Source organism: Temnothorax longispinosus, chromosome 1, assembly GCF_030848805.1.
Source record: "Temnothorax longispinosus isolate EJ_2023e chromosome 1, Tlon_JGU_v1, whole genome shotgun sequence".
Taxonomy (NCBI): Eukaryota; Metazoa; Arthropoda; class Insecta; order Hymenoptera; family Formicidae; genus Temnothorax; species Temnothorax longispinosus.
In genome coordinates, this window is record NC_092358.1 from 14,331,865 (window position 1) to 14,349,088 (window position 17,224).

The following is a 17,224-nucleotide window of genomic DNA, read 5'->3' on the forward strand; positions in this document are numbered from 1 at the left end:
TTTTTCCTCCGGCGGGGACTACCAACGCCGGGGTGACAGGCGACTTACTTTTCGACTGCGCCTGCGTCTGTGGGAGCTTATCAGCGATGCCCCGCATGATCTCCTCCTTCATCTTTCCGATCTTCTCCTCTACGCTCATCACCAGTAATTCCGCCAGTCGCTTCTCCATTGACTCTGGTTGTGCTGGTGTCCTCACTCCTGAGTCTGCCACCGCCGCCGGCATCTCAGGGTCCAGGACCTTTCTGATACCTTGCACCGACGGGCGTATGGCCGGAGGCTTACCTTCGCGGGCGATTTCCGCAAGGATCTCGTCCCTCCTGCATTCTACCTCCTCGTCACCGTCTTGATGGCAGTCCATCTTGTCGTCCGTGACGCATGGATCCTCCGCTTCTGACAGTGTGTCAGAGGAGATCTGTATTCTCTGCCTCTTGGTTCCTACCATCGCCCGCGTTGTCCTTCCCTCCTCGTTGTGCCTTTGGGAGCGCAATTGCTCAAGCTCAAGTTTGAGCTCTTGTAGCTCCCTCTGGGTACGTGCGCTCTGCGTCGCGCTTTCACGCAGCGCAACGATCTCCCTCTCCTGTGTGGAGACCCTTTCGCGCAGCCTCTCGAGCTCCACGTCCCGTTCTAACCCCACCTCGGGGGCCTCGTACCTCTGCACTAAGTGAGTCAGCGCGGCCTTGATTCGCGCCGCGGACTCATTTAGGCATTTGCGGTACTTGCCTTTAAGCGATCTCGACTTTTCAGCCACGAGGTCGATCCCGTTGATCGCCTCGTATATCTGGCTCGGCAGAATACTTGCAGGGGAGTACTGCAATTCCTCCATCGCCATTTTCTCAGCAACCTTCCTGTTTTTGGAAAGGTTTGCCGGAACAGTGGCCTCGCGCAAAGCCTGTATTTCACGCGCCTTGGCGATTAGCTCCCTTTGGGCGCTCCTGAGTTGTTTCAGGTAGTAATCGCCAGTCACAACTGCCCGAACTGCCCGGTCCCGCTCCCCCGACTCCTTCATCGCTCCTAGTGCGGAACACTCACCGGGTTCTAAAAGCTCAGTGACTGCTTTCCCTGTCTCCTCCATACTCCGGCGAGCCTCTGCCGCTTGCTCCCTGGAAAGCTTCACTTTTGTGGCCTTCCCCGTGGTTTTCACGCGCTCAATATCACTCTCGCTCTCCGAGTGCGTTCCCTCTTTTCTTCGATTCAAAAAGGCAGAGGTAGAGGAGGCGCTACGCGTGTTCTTCCCCCTTTTACCTTGTATGGTCCTCCTCGTGTTCCTTCTCTCTTTCGAGCGTGAGCGGGTATCATCGGAAATCTCCTCCTCCATCCCCTCCACGTCCACGTCTTCTTCCTCCGCGTCTAATGACACGAACGACTCATGAGAGGAGGTTCTGTCCATCCCTTTCCTTGCCTTACCTCTAGATCTAGATCTAGATCTAGAGTTCTTTCCTTTCTCCAAGCTGGAATCTCTGCTCTTGGAGTTCGCTGGTCCGGGACGTATACGTACCAGAGATACCAGAGGCTCCATCTCTCCTGGATGCTTGAACATCCCTTTCGTGTCACTCCCTTTGGGGAAGCACTGGCTTCCCTGGGCGATGTTAGCACCATCACCTGGGCTCGCCCTTGACCCAGATGGAAGCTTCGCTTTTGGTGTCCCGTCGTTGGCTGACGATGGAGAGAGACCAGGACTTTGCTCCGTAGAGCATCTCTCGTCCACCGGGCCTGGGGTATCCGATTCCCCTGGACCTGTAAGTTTATTTCCCTGTAAAGACATTGTCCATAGAGAATGATTTGGTTTATTTTCGGGGTGTCCTTCCCCTAGGCTGGTTGGCTTCGCCCGCCTCACGAGCCCAGCCTGCCCGAGCCCTCGGGTATCCCCGGGTTCGCCATACCCGTATCAAGAGCGCCCCCCAGGGCCCCGAAGGACCCCCAGAGACCGCCCCCGACCCCTGAAGCACCGTCCGCCGGCCGACGACGACGAAAGAACCCCGCCACCCCCGCCCGCACGCAACGAGGGGTGGCCGGCCGAGAGACCTCGATCCCGGCCCCGGCCGAGCACGCTCGATCCCGGTCCCCGCCACGCACGAACAGGGGCCACGGAGCGCCCACGCCACCGCCGACCCAACGGACTCTACGCTCGTCACCGGCCCTTACGTCCGGTGACCAAAGACCCGCCGGCCCCGACCTGGGAATATATCCCAGCGGCCCGACGGGTCGCCCACCCAGGCAGCCCGACCCCGACCTCCGATTACTTCGGAGCGGCTCGGGACTGCCCTCCGCGTTGGGGACACCGTGGGACCACGTCCCTGGTGTGCACGTCCCCAACGCAGGCCTCCCCTCCGGTCGTCCCTGCACCACGTACAGGGACTCCCGAAAGGGGGTTACCCCCGTCTCCCCTGCCGGAGCACCGGCGTGCAATGGTAATGAGACGAGGGTCTTCCCACCTCCTCGGCGAGACGGCATCCCTGCCCGCTTTGGAAGTGAGGACCTCCCTCCCGGATCCCCGAAAAGACCCCGGCGTAACCTCTCCCGCCCCGCCGGAGCACCGGCGTGCAATGGACGAGAGAGGCCCGCTCCCCCCACAACGAGTCCGAATCGCCCGGCCTGCCGGAGCACCGGCGTGCAATGGTCGAGCGATTCGAGACCCACCCCATGGTTTTTTATCGAGGTTTTCCTTCCTCTAGGCCGGCGGGAGGAGTAGAAACTCCTCCCTCACGGTCCCAGCCGACCGGGCGATTGAAGTCAGGGCCGCCAACCCCTACCGACGCTTAAGAGTCAGGGAACAAGTTCCCCGACAGGGGCGCCGGACCCTTTTGTGCCCCCAAGTCTCGACAAGTCGAGAGGAGAGGGGGCACGGCATGCTCTTAGACCCTGTACCTCCCCACCGAGCCCTCCCTTCGGTATGACCGAAGGTACTGCCTCAGTGGATCGTTGGTACAGGGAGCCCTCTCACCACGTCAAGGTGGCATGCCACGAGAGGGAGTTCTTCTTACCCTAACTTAACCTAACTGGTATTTACTTAACCTAATAGTGTGGATGTGGGCTTCTATCTCTACATCTACCCACATCCACACCCGCCACACACACACACACACGCCTTTCCGCAAAAGGGACTTCCGCTTCCTCTTGCTTCTAAATTTCCAATTTTTTATACGGCCGCTTCTACCCTCCTCTCTTTGGCGTACCATTCACTCACTCTCACTCTCTCCTCACTCATACCTCCCTCCTCCCTTGTACGTACCCCTTCCTATTTCTATCCTTCTCAATCTCCCTCATCCACTATTCCCCCTCTCCCTCCTCCCCAAGCATCCATCTCCTCGCTTCCGGCCAACTTCCCTCTCCTTCCCCCCAATCCCTACAACGCTCCCACGTGTGCTCCAACGTCTCCTCTTCTCCCTCGCACAGTCTACATATTCTTCTCTTCTCCTCCTCCCAATACCTGCCTTCTCTCATTTCGTTTCCCAGCCTAAACCTCGCTATCCTACTCCACCTACTTTTCCCCATTCTTTCTTTAAGTATTCCGGTATCCTCTCCTCTTTTACCTCCTTGTACCATTTATTGTACTTAGACCCTTTTATCTTCTCCATCTCTTTGCTCTTTGCACCTCTCTTTCCCACCTTACCATCTTTTCCAGCCGTGTCTCCTCTACCCACATACCTCTTTAGCTAAGAAACTTTCTCCTGCCTTCCTCCCAACTCGAGCTTCCCCTCCTTTCCCCGTTCTTTCCTTTACTTCTTCCCAACACATCTTTGCCAGTTTGCTTCCTCCTCTCTCCTCCAGCCTCCTTTCAAACTCCCACGCCCTTCTACCGGCCCTACTTCTTAATTTTTCCTTGTGCAGCTCTTTCCTCACCAAATATCCCGGCGTCCTCCTGTCTACCCCCAACACCCATCTCAGATATCTTTCTTTTAGCTTTTCTATCTCCTCTCTTTCTTCCCATTCTCATATTTCAACCCCGTATCCTATTACCATCCAACCCAGCTTGTCAAATAACCAAAACCTTCTTCCCCAGTCCTTACCAAACCTCCTTTTACCTATCCCCCACACTTGACCCATTACCGCCGCCGCCTTCCTGACCCTTTTTTTCACGTGCGCTTCTTGACCTCCGTTCCTTTGTAGCGTGTCCTGGGTATCGAAACTTTTTCACCTCCTCCACCTTTCTTCTCTTCTACCTCCAATTTCTTTTCCCCATCCTTCCTCCTCGCTTTCTGAATCTCATAATCTTAGTTTTCTCCGCGTTCAGTTCTCTGCGTTCAACCTCTTCCTATTTAAATATCTCTCTAGCCTCTCTATTATGCTTTTCATTTCATCCTCCCCCTCCGCCAGCAGCACCATGTCATCCGCGTACTCTAGGTCATACACCCTTCCCCCTCCCATCCTGATTCCACCCCATTTAACCTTCTTCATCTCCTCCTCCAAATCTGCTAACAGTATAATAAAGAATAGCGTGCTCACCGGACACCCTTGCCTCATCCTTCTTGCTGTCCTGAAGCTCTCGCCCAGCTCCTTTCCAACTCTGACCCTACTCCTCGTCTTTCTTAGCACTTCTTCAATCCTCTCCACTAGACCTTCCTTAACTCCCCTTTCCATCAGCGCTTCAATTAACACCTTCCTGTCTACCGAATCAAAGGCTGCCTTTAAATCTACAAACATCGCCACCACTTTCCCCCCTTCCTTCCAATTGTCTATTCAGTAGGTAGTTAAGAGGTCTCTTCTTCTGCCCGCTCGGGGAAGCAGCCCCGAGGCCTTCTAAAAAAACCGTTGCTATCGTTTGGTTGATCCTGCGCGGGTTGCTTCCCGCGCCAGATCTTCTCTGTCTCCTCTTTCTGTCTCATAACAGTCCCGCAAAAATGAGACATGGTTTCCCACTTATCCACCCTCTCATCCGTGGCTGCCACAATGGTCGAGAGGGAGAGATCCTGCCCGAGACTTTCGCGGAGGACTCGGCGCTCACCCTCCCACGTAGGACAATGCGCGAGGATATGTTGCGCCTAGTCCACCTCTGCTCCGCAGTGGTGGTACTCTGTGGTGCGCTCCCTTTCTATTCGACACAGGTACTCACCGAAGCACCCGTGTCCGGTGAGCACCTGTGTTATATGGAACGTGAATCCGCGTCCCCTCCTACTCGCCCACTCCCGTAGGCATGGCTGGACGGCTTGGACGACCCTCCTTCCCGCCAATGCGAGATTGGCGAGGTACTCCTCCCATTTATCATAGAGGGCCGTCTTTACTTCCTCCCTTATTGCGAGACGGATCCTGCCCGTTATAGCTACCCTCTGTCTTTGGAGCTCCCGCGTACGCCAGAAAACCTTGGCTTGTAACTCCGCGAGGAGCTCCACCGGTGGTAGCCCGGACAGAGCCGTCGCCGCCGCATGCAAGGTGGTGCAATATGCGCGTGACACCTTAATGGCCACCAGTAGCTGAGCGCGACGCATTGGCGCCTTCAAGCGCTCGGTTGCCACCATCTCGGGGGCCCATATAGGCGCCCCGTAAAGTGCCACGGCATGCACTACCCCCGCGTACAGTCGGCAAACCCTTGCGCCCGCCCCCCTCAGGTTACTGTGCCAGACTAGAGTCAAGCTCAACAGGGTCTTTTTTCCCCGCTAATTTTTCCAAGCCCGTTCCCTTGGCAGTGGTTTTGCTAGATAGTAGATAAGAACAGTGGGAATCTCGTTAATCCATTCATGCGCGTCACTAATTAAATAACGAGGCATTTGGCTATTTGTTTCGTTTAAGGCAAAACAACTGCAATAATGCACAGTCATTCTGAACCTACAACACTATTGTAAGGTGGTTTACTGTCGGTGTTTGCAGCTAACACCCTGGAAGTGCTTGAAAGAAGCTGTCTAGCAGCTTTCACTCTACTAATCATGCACACTCACATTCTTACTCGTCCGCTGATGCGGAGGCACTTAACTCTACGTACCAAGCCGACGTGCACCACTAACCGCGGTTACGTTCCGCCCTGGCATATAACGGGTTGTTATTCCGTTGAATCTTTTCCAATTAAGCCATGAGCCCCAAAGGACGCGAGTCGTAAACGTACGCAATTGGACAGGTGTTAGGCCCAGACTACGACTCACCCTCGCTCCTAGGGCTCTAGACACCTCGCCATAAGATTGTAATGGCGGTGAAACGGACATTATCACACGGCACTCCTGTGCGCTCCGCCACCCGGTCCACCAGATCATCACAAGATCGGTACTTCTCCACCTTGCGCTCATGCGACACCTCTAACGCAGTTTCGCTGGATACTACTTGCGCGTCTACGACCACTGCCTCACCACCGTTAACAATGGTCAGGTCGGGCCGCCCCGGCAGAGGTCGAATAGACTAACTCCACATCGACATGCCATCCCTTCTGCTGTAGGAAGCCACCGACTCGACGACAAAGGTCGTTATGCCGTAAGATTCTTCCTCCATGCGTTCTGAAGCAACGCTGAACGTAGTGAGCCGGCGTCTCGATATCGGAGCAACTAGCACGACCGCGAACTTTGCGCCCATCACGACCTCGGAAAACTCTCGACGGAATACAGTTGGCCCGTATGTGATGATAGTGCACGTAGTCGTCTCCGGAAATGAGGTCGGCGCCCGCCGACACCCAGTGGGAACTCAGTTTCGACGTTTCCGCCTCCCTGAGCCCGTTCCAATCGCATGACTCGCGCAACCAGGCTGCACACTGTTGTCTGAGCTCAGCGGTCGTATGCACCCTGTTGCCCAGGATGCGCATCTGGTTCTCACACCAAACCAACCGCCTGCCTAGCCACGAATGTGGTTTCGGCGGCGGCGCGCGCCGCGGGCAGTGTGCTGCGACACAACCGCTGCAGTCGGTCGAACTACAGAATAGGGATTAGAGTCTTGAGTAGAGGCAAACCAAGCCCGCCACTCTGTATCGGTGCATGAAAATATCCAGCAGGAACATCATGGGAAATCGCAACTATCGTCTAATGGCCGTGCGTACCATAACATCAACGCCCTTCAACGTTTTGGCCGTGACTGTTCCGACTATCCAACGGTGATAATACCGTGGTAGGAGAAAGTCACGCAAGAGCCTCAGCCGTTGTTGCGGCTTCAGAGACGCTTTAATAAGTTGCTCGATGGAATGAGCTAGGGGCGGATCATTGGCGAATTCCCTAGCACCTTCGTACATGCAGCCCAGGTACGCCCAAATATCGACAGGGGATTTTTGCGGGATCAGCGCTTTCCCCACGGTGAAGTAAGATGTTGTGTCAATTTTCACCTTTTTGTCTCTACCAGACGCCACCATGGACAACACTTCTGTTTTCTTTGCATTGATGGTTAGTCCATTACGCGCAAAAGCAGCCTGAAGCCGTGTCAGGTTCTCCTGCAGACCGGACCTGGTAGAGGCAAAGAGCACAATGTCGTCTGCGTAGCCCAAGGCGCTGATCAGCTCATCCCCCAACTGATAACCAACATCCTCCGAGAGAATTGCCAGTGCTCTATCCACGACTAGATTGAACAGGAGCGGCGATAGCGGATCACCCTGTCTTACGCCACGACCGATCTTAATGGCCGACACTCCACTGGTACCGATCACCGTTTGCGCATCCGAATAGACAGCTTTGATATACTTTTTAAACTCCCAAGAGAGGTCCAGTTCTTCGAGAGTCTTATGTATAGCTGGGTGCGAGACCGTGCCAAATGCCTTCGACAGGTCAATGCACGCCAGATGTAATGTCCGACACCGCCTCCGGGCATCACCGAGCACAGCCGACAGAACTGTGACGTTCTCACACACCCCATCCACCGGCCGGAAACCTCTTTGGCGAGTGTCGAACACGTCCAAAACCGCTAAACGTTTGGCAAGAATTTTGTGAAAGTGTCTTATCACAACTGATCCTATGCTGAGAGGTCGGGATTCCGCCGGTACTGGTCGGTCGGACATCCCTCCCTTCTCAAGGAATACAATTTTTGTTGTGGCGATCGACGAGGGTACCGTTCTTGCCAGGAGCAGCAGATTGAACAGAAGCGCACGAAGAGCAAGGGGAACGGCGTTCCACATTCTCGGCGTAATTTGGTCCAATCTGGGCGCATTACCAGTCTTGATCGAAATCCTTCGAACCTCGACAGGTTTTATAAAGAGCGAGGCCTTATCCGCCACTCAAGTTGGGCCAGTGGCGGCGCCCTCACCTAGGCCTTCGAGATGAATCCCTCTGGCTGTCGGCGGACGGCTCCGGCTGGTACGCGCTTTCCCGTACGACTCGCGTAAGGCCGTCATGTCTCCATGCGCGCCATTGAACGCCTCCATCACGGGACGCCAGTACCCGTTGAATTCGACAGCGGACGGTTGCTCACTTGAAGAGCCGCCTCCGAGGACGTGCGATAGGCAGGTCTTTGGGCTCTTTTTGTAGAGAGACTGCAGGTGTGCATATTTTCTCTTTCTTTTCTGCTTCCTGCTCTTTTTGTGTTAGGAGGACTGCGCTGCTTCGTCGAAGCGCGCTGTGGAGGGCGCACAGCTGACGGCGGGAAGATCAGGCCCAGCCATCTCTCGATGGCCTGGACGTTGACCACCCCCGTCAGTAGAGCATCTCTCGCCGTACCTACGAGAATATCAGCCTGATAGCTACGGAACGCTGAGCTCTGCTCTATGAACTGGTTAATATTGTCCCGCAGCCTGAGATCTTTGCTCAGGGGAAGGCTGATGTGCGCTTGGAACTTCAGTGTCAGACTCTATGTTCGCAGGAACGGCACAGCTCCTGTCTTTGCCGCGCCGCCCCCATCGCCCTCATCGATGCCAACCGCGTTTCGCGATTGCAACTCTTGGCAGAAGACTCTAATCTCGCGATAAGTCTTTTGTCGACGCTTACCCTTGACAGCTTCGAGACTCCTATGGGGGAACTTCTCCTGCAGATGTTAATTCATGAAGATAATTCCCCCGGTTAAGGTGGCTGAAGCCTCAGCGCGAGCCATAAGCCTGACTTCCTCCACTGACCAACGTGCTTTTACGCGCTCGCTCAGATACTTCATCTGGGCCTCAATAGAGACGCGGACTCCCTCCACCATCAAGGACATTTTGGGCGGCTTCCCCCGCAGGCGATCGTGGAAGAACGTCGCCTGCGTTTTTTGAGGAGCCACCTTTAGCCCGAGTGCCTTGATGGCGCGCACCACGCATGCCACCTCTGCATTGGCCAATGCCTTGGTCTCCTATGTCCTCCCCCCGACGCCGAGGAATGTGTTATTGGCGTATCCAACGACCCAACAGCCGGGGGGGAGAGCAGCCCGCAGTGCTGCATCGTAACCGAAGAGCCACAGTATTATTCGGATTAAATAAAAAGGGATGTGGTGATATTCCAGCGCCCTCTCTATTACCTTCCAGGGCAAGGTGTTGAAGGCATTTGATATGTTGAACGAAACGCCCAACAACACCCCGCCCTCCCTCTATATGGCCTCCGCGCGAGCCCGGTCACAGTGAATTGCGTCTATTGTAGACATGCCCGCGCGGAACCCATACTGGTCCGTGAACAGATTGGGACCACTTCGAGACAGGTGCTGGAGAAGTCGCTCGGCAATAACTCTCTCAAAGAATTTGCCGTCTTCCCCCAGTAAGCAAATCGGCTTATATGCAGAGGGCAAGTCTGCGGGCTTTCTCTCCTTAGGGAAGAGAACCAGTTTGGCCTCTTTCCAGCAACTGGGAAACTGGCCGGTCTTGGGACAGTCAAAAAACAAACGTCTCACATGCTCGGCTAGCTCCCTACCGGCCAAGGCTCAGGCACGGCCTGGGATACTATCGAAACCTGGGGCATTACGCTTCCCGAGTCTCTTTACTGCACGTTGCGGCTCCTTCGGTGTGACCTCCAATTCCTCGCTCTATTCCGACTCGGGATTTATCCGGAAGGATTTTTCCCAGGCCATTTTCCCATGTGGAAAATGGGTCTGAACTACCTCGTCGAGGAATTGGGGGTCCAGCATCTCCGTCGTCGGGAACGCCCACGGCCTGAGTCTGCTCATGACCAGCCTGTACGGGCGCCCCCTTGGTTCCTCATTGAGGGTTTGGAGGAGCTCCTCCCCAGACCTTGGCCTTGGCCACCTTGATGGCCCTGGCGAGGACATACCGGGCAGCACGGTATTCCTCGCCTGCCGCCTCTTCTTCAACGCTCAAAGCCGCGTCGTCTCCTAACCCTGGTGCAGATGCGCCTCGCCCTGACGGAGGAGTGTCGGCAATCTCCTCCGTCCGCCAATAGGCGGCGCGCCTGGAACAGGGCTTGGTCCGGGGCATTTACGCATCGCATGCGTCACTTAGGACGCCCCGCAACCAGTTTACCTGTTGCTCCCCGGGGGCGGTGGTGTGCCAATTTGACATAACAAGCGCCGCCCGGAAGAGGTTAGTGTCCAGCTTTTTAAGGGCCCATCTCGGTGTTCTCCCTTCCTCGACACGGATTCGCCCACGTGATGTCTATCACGAAGCCCTTCTGGAGGCGTACACACGTATGTTCTAAGCCTGTCTTCATTACACACAGACCCAGGCCCGCCGCCCATGTTTCCAGTGTCTGGTCCCTCCTAGTCGTGAGCGGGGAATCCCAAAGTGCCGACTTGGCATTGAAGTCCCCCGCCACGATCATCGGCTCCGGGAGGTGGCGTCTAACGCACTCTCCTAAGACATCGAGTGTCTCTTCGTATTGGGCCAGTCTAATACTGGTGGAAATATAAACCCCCACCACCGAGATGGGCCCCCATTTTACGACCACAAATCCCTCCCCAGCCTCAACACGAGGGGATTGTTGCGTTGGCCTCCAGTGATCGCGGCCAAGCCGCATCTATCGACCGCACAGTTTGGGTGGTTGGGCGGCACTCGATACGGCTCGGCCACTATTCCCAGGCCACAATCACGCTCGGCCATAGTCTGCAGAAACAGGTCCAGCGTAATTGATATTTGCCTGTAATATAACTGTTTTATCCGCCATTAACCAAGCGCCGATGTAGAGACCTCCACCTCCATCGCCTCGTCAGTCGACTCTATCGCCAGTTTCGTCTCTCTGGTCTCGCTCTGTGACCTCTTCTTCTTCTTGGGCTTCTTCCACCCAGAGGAGCCCTCAGAAGCGTTCATCTTCTCTTTCCTTTTCTTCTCTTAAATCGAAGCTTTCCCCAAATCTCGCGTCGGGGAGTATGGGCAGTTCCCTTGCTCTTTGCGGACTTGAGACCACATCCCTGATTAGCGCTCACGCTAGCCTTGCCCCTGCTTTTTCTGTTGGCAGGGTCGCAGGCTTTGCTGCCCGCTCTTATTCATTTTTTTTATTCATTTTAATGGTACAACAGTCCGAGTTGGACCTAGGCCTCCCCCAAAGTTATGTGCTTGTGGTGCGCACACAGGTTGTACACAAGCACATGGGAGCTACAGTTTAATGCCGAATTCGAACGGCAAGGTAGAGGGATTTTTGAGGCAAGGATACTCCTGACAGGCTGCCATTTTGTCGAGAAGACAAGCGATATAATTTATTTATTTTGGTTTTACCAGGACTGGATTCGAACCTGAGATCTTTGGTTTAGCAGATCAGTGCGCTGTCTGCTATGCCACGCCCGCTCTGTGCCCCAATGGGCGACCGAAGTCCGCACAGATGGGACATTTGAGCGGTGCCGAACACACCTGCGCTCTGTGCCCTTTTTCCCCGCATCTATAACACAAATCGCTGCGATTAGGACAGTTGACCCGCACGTGGCCCCCTTCTAGGCAGCGAAAACATTGCAGGGGACGTTGTTGCAGGATCTGCACCTTTGCGCTGACTCAGCCCACGTGTATTCGGCCCGCCCCAACCACTGTTTGCAGCGGCGAGTGGGCATCGAATCCACGCGGTAGTTGGGGGCCTTTTTAACTGGGCCGAGTTGAACGAGCCTCACTCGTTGCACCCCTCGGTTGCACCCCCCGTTCGTAGCCACCACTCGGCGGAGCTCGTCTTCCTTGACGAGTCGTCGAACTCGCTCACCCTGACCTCCGCCATCTTCACCGGGCGGGCAAACTTAACGTCATCTCGTCCCGCGAACACCTTCCTCATTTTACCCGCAAGGGCTTTGGCCTTGCTCGCTTCTTCCGGGCCCTTGATTTCAATGGCGAGGGCCCCGGTAATAGCTTTCTTCACCCTGAGGCCCTCATCGATGTCCAGATCAGTCAGTTTTATTTTCTCCCTGGCTTCCTTCATCGTGCTCTCATACTCCCCTCGGGAGCACGTTATTGTAACCACCGCCGTACGCGGTGGTTTCCTTCTCTTCGCGGCCCCCGAAGGCGCCTGTTGCGTCTACTGACGCTGTTGCGCTTGTTTCGGCGCTTTAGAGTCGTTCTTTGCCGACGACGAACTGTTCACTCGTTTACCCTTGATGTTCGAAGGCTTTTGCACCTCTTCCTTTTTCTTCGCACTTTTCTTCACCACCGTTGCCCAGGTTTTGTCACGTCTGACGGTATAATCACCGCTATATTCCAGCCGCATAAATTTTTTCGATTTTCATCCTAATTGCACAGCACCTGAAAACAATGTAAGAATAAATAATCATACCTTAACTTAACTGTCACAACAATCACTCAGCTGATGCGAGCACGCGTTCTTAAAGTAGTAGACACAAGCCTAGAGAACATGGCTACCTTAAGGTACCCTTTCAAGCTTAAGCCCCATTTTTATGAATCACACTATAAACTTTTGGACAATTGCTTGTTAAGATTCCCCAGCATCACTAAAATTGATCGTAAATGAATATTACCAGCTTATGAGATCCTTTATGCAATATAAATTCAGTTTGACACGCGGACCTAACGAAAATAAATGCATGTTCCATAAGAATAAACTAAGAAAATTAAAATAAAATATAAATAAATAAAAAATAAATAAATTAAAAGCAGATTATTCATAAGAACATAACCTTTTGTGCCTAAAGAATATTACACGCTAAAATAATAATTATCTTACTAACATTTCTCAAACATGATTGTTATAAACAATTTAATTATATTATTAACAGACCTAGCTAATGTGACTGATGGAACTATCACAAAAAGTCAAACAACTTTTGATTATAAACCATTGTTGGATCTCTCAAAATAAACTAATTAACAATAAAATTTATCATAAAAATATTATTAAAGATGATGAATAAAATCATTGCAGACACTCAGCAGAGCATGTCAAGTAACTTCACAAAAACTTACACATCATATCTCTTCTTAACTCCGAGATATAATTAAAAATTATGGAAATCCATAAAACACAGAAATTTTAAACAACCTAAAATAATGCCCTTAATTGTCTTAATACAACAAAAGAAACCCCATCTTTTTATCTCTTACCGATCTCGAGTTATAAATTATTAAAGTTTCACATCCGCCATTTTGAATTTCCTACCCTTTAGACTTACAAAGACCAAATCACTTTTACATTAATATTTTAGTTTTTTTATACATTTTAAAGCTGAAAAATTTCATTTCTAAACAAAAATTTTAACACTTAATTATTATGATAAAAATGGAATCTCTCATACTCCTAAACACCAGTAACGTTAACGCCAATTTTTTATTTAAATTAATTAAACTAATAGACGAGATTGAAATTGAACATTCACTCCATGAAAGACGAGGATAGTTTAATACCATTTCACAAAGTATAAGACAAGGATAGCCATAATAATTTCTTAATAAATTAAAATAAAATAGAAAACGAATAGTTTGAGATAAAAACAATATAAACGTGTATAAGGAATAATCACTGGAATTGTTCGATAGAAAAACATTTACTATATAATCGTTTATTTTTGCAACTTACTTTTATAAACAATTATAAACAAATTATTGACCATGTCAATAAATATTTTTAACTCATACCCCAGATCACGTATAACAATTTTTATATAAGTTTAAACCATGTCACTTTTTTAATGAAAGCTACACGAAAATCTAAAGGAAAAACCACCCGGTATAAGACAAAAGACCCGAAACCTACCCCGTGATAAACATATATATACATGTCCTCAGGTAGTTCTCAGGACATGGGAATTAATATTATAATCTATATATATAAAACAAAGTCGGGTTAGTTACACCATTTATAACTCAAGAACGGCTGGGCCAAATTTTTACTACAAGTATATGAAATAAGGGTAGAATTTTCCGGAATAGCAGAATAACTAATAAAATATCGGAAAAATTCACGTAAAAAAAAATTAATCTAGAAAGATATCCAAATACATAGAAAAAATACATAGAGGGAGGGAGAGAGAGAGAGAAGGAAAGAAAGAGGGGGAAAGAGAGAGAGAAAAAGAGGGGGAGAAAGAGAGAGAGAGGAAGAGAGGAGAGAGGGAGAGAGGGAGGGGGAGAGAGGGAGGGGGAGAGAGAGAAAGAGAAGGAGAGAGAGAGAGAGGGAGAAAGGGAGAGAGGGGGAAAGAGAAAGAGAGTGAGTGGGGAGGGAGAGAGAGGGGAAAAGGGGGGAGAGAAAGGGAGAGAGAAAGAGAGAGGGAGAGAGAGGGACTATTTGCGTGTCTTATCACTACATTCATTACTGTTAGGCGGTACGAAGTTCGCCGGGGCAGCTAGTATCCCATAAAATACAATCGTAAAAAATCTCTTTTTATATACACTGATAACCTGAACATTTCCCATTGAAAATAATCTATAAAGCATAATTTTTAATCAACTCCTATACCTAATTAATCGAAGAAATATATACCTTTAATTGTGTCCTGACGCCCCATAATAAAACTCGTTCCGATATATATAAATTTCACATGTATACATATAATCCGCATTAGCAACCCTGTAGAAACAATAATAATTTTTATTTCTACAATTGTCTATTTATAAAATATTTATAATAATAATATAAAGTCCCTTATAAAAATTTATTTTATTATAGAATCAAAACCGCATAATTATGTAAAACCTAAGAACATCAACGAGTGGATTAGGAGACCCCAAATTGTTTAATAAATAATTTGTTATTAATAAATACATATATCAACAATAAAATTTTCCAATGCCATATTATACTTTAGAGGAAATCCTACAATACATTTCCTATACACTCCCATCAAATTCCCAACCATACGCGAGATATAAAAATAATAAAAATCTTATTATATATATATATATGAACAATTTAATTTCATTGATTTCCCGTACTAATGAGAATACTGACCACTCCTACCTGCATGATACATTATTAACATGATATTAGAATCATTATTACCACTGCTAAAATTACTTTTATCAATATTATTATTAACAAATATATATATATTTACCAAAATTAATATAAGTATCGAGCGTCACACGCCGAAGCGTTACTCACGAACCTGAAGAAGATAGAATTGTATATGCGTAGCATAAGGAACGCGAATCCGAGCGAGATGCAAGTATTGTACGATCTGAAAGAGAGAAAGAGAGAGTCAGATATACTATAGTAACTATTAGACGAAGAGAGCAATATCTTTTATACTTTAGACATGCTAATAATGACTTTAATTGTACTATTGAATTATTCTACCCTATGTAAAGTATGTTTAAAGAAAATTTAAATAATATTCAACATATATTTTCACATTTTAAAAATTCAAATATTAAAGATTTTTTATTTTTCTTTATAATAAAAGTCATATTGAAATTTCATAATGAAAGAAAGTATCGCTCTCAATACAAATCGCTGTTAGACTAGAGAATAAAAATAGAATTCAGACGAGTCACCTGTATGACTCATTCGAGTGAATCTAGTCTTCGCATAGACCATATATGGACATGTCGAAGCAGAACGCAACGCATGACCATATAAGGTAACGAATTTCAAGATACCACCCTATGACTCATGACTGGCAAGCGAGCCACACCCCTAGAAGTAGACTCACATCCGATAGACAACGCCTTATGACTCATTGTAACGAGGTGCGGTCACCTCCCACTACCGTTTCCAAAATTGTATAAAAGCGGAATCTTTCACCCTCTCGACGGAGAGTGTGGAACGAGCCAGGAAAGGTCACATATCTTATACTTGTTCCATCCTCCCACATAAGCCACTTGTATCGTAAAAGTTCTACAATAAAATTCATACTCTTTTATATCAAAAGAAAGATAAAGATTATTAAATTACCTACCTTCGACGGATCCAAGGAGCCATAATCTACATCGCCGACCAACAGCTAATTATCCTGGGGTTTTACCTCCTTAACTGCAAGAAGAACCCATAAAAATTGATTTCGACGGAGACGTTCTGCCGGATCGAGCCACCTCGCATCACCCAGGACGTCACAGTTTCCTTCTGGGCTCCGGCCGCGGGGGTGAATGAGAGAAGGGGTTTCTCCGTCGATTTGACCGCCGAACGCTTGGAGACTTCCTTGCTCGAAATTTTAGGCTTTGTCTGAGCTTTTAGTGGCTTAGATTGGCCCTTCTTTCTCTTCCCCTTCTCCGCCACCGGCTTCTCTCCCTCTAGGGCTTTCCCTGAGGACGTCGGAGACTTCGAAGGGGCGGTAGGAGCAGCTATTTTGCTCAGCCTCAGCCTATCGAGGGTCCCTTTAATGAGATCCTCCATTTTCGCAGAGAAAGTTCCAACTATTCTTTTTTCCATTCTGCCCAATACTTGACCAGCGGGGACGGCTTCCTCAATCATTTTACTAACGCCCATTATGGATGGTCTGTACACCGGCGGCATCCTTTCAGCGTGTATCTCCTCGAAGACATTATGCCAGGACGACGATGTCTTATCATCTTGTACTGAGCTTTTCACTCTCCTAGTCTTCGCCTCGCACCTTGGTTGAGGGGAGGGAGATCTCGACGAGTTTCTCGGGCCCGGGTCTCGATTCTCCCCAAACCGAAAAACTCGTTCCTGCGCCTTTCCCTGCTCCTTGAGCCGATCTCGGCTCTAAGGATGGCGACTTCTTCTCGTAGCTCTTCCAGCTTAATCTCTCCATGCGGTCACCAGTTTGCACATGTATAGCCATGTGACTGGTGGCCGACGTGATGTACGCGCCCGCTTTCTTAAGGGTTTTAACGTAGACAGATTACCCGAGTTGGCGGCGACCTTGTCGATCGCACGCACATGCTCAAGTATCCGAGCTGGCAGATCCAGCGTGAGGGCAAACCTGAGCTTTTGGATGGCCTCTACCTTCAACTTTCTCCTATTTTTCAAGAGGTTAGGCATTACCGAGGGATCTTTCGCCTCGACCTATTTTCTTCTCTTCTTATCTTCCTCTTCGGTAGCCGCACTTTTTCTGCAACTCAGCCATAGTGGTGGGCTTGCCACCACTACAGAATTTT

General features: G+C 50.0%; 1 protein-coding gene across 1 annotated transcript; it reads right to left on the reverse strand.

The window, feature by feature from the left end:
* Positions 1-4,979: 4,979 nt before the first annotated feature.
* On the reverse strand, positions 4,980-5,453 carry LOC139824114 (uncharacterized). Its single transcript, XM_071796892.1, has one exon. It carries the CDS (start codon positions 5,451-5,453, stop codon positions 4,980-4,982), a length of 474 nt encoding a protein of 157 aa, XP_071652993.1.
* Between the last annotated feature and the right edge of the window lie 11,771 nt (positions 5,454-17,224).

Bases quoted from the DNA above. Each gene is read 5' to 3' on its own strand.
- LOC139824114 (XM_071796892.1), bottom strand. From the start codon at position 5,453: ATGGTGGCAACCGAGCGCTTGAAGGCGCCAATGCGTCGCGCTCAGCTA.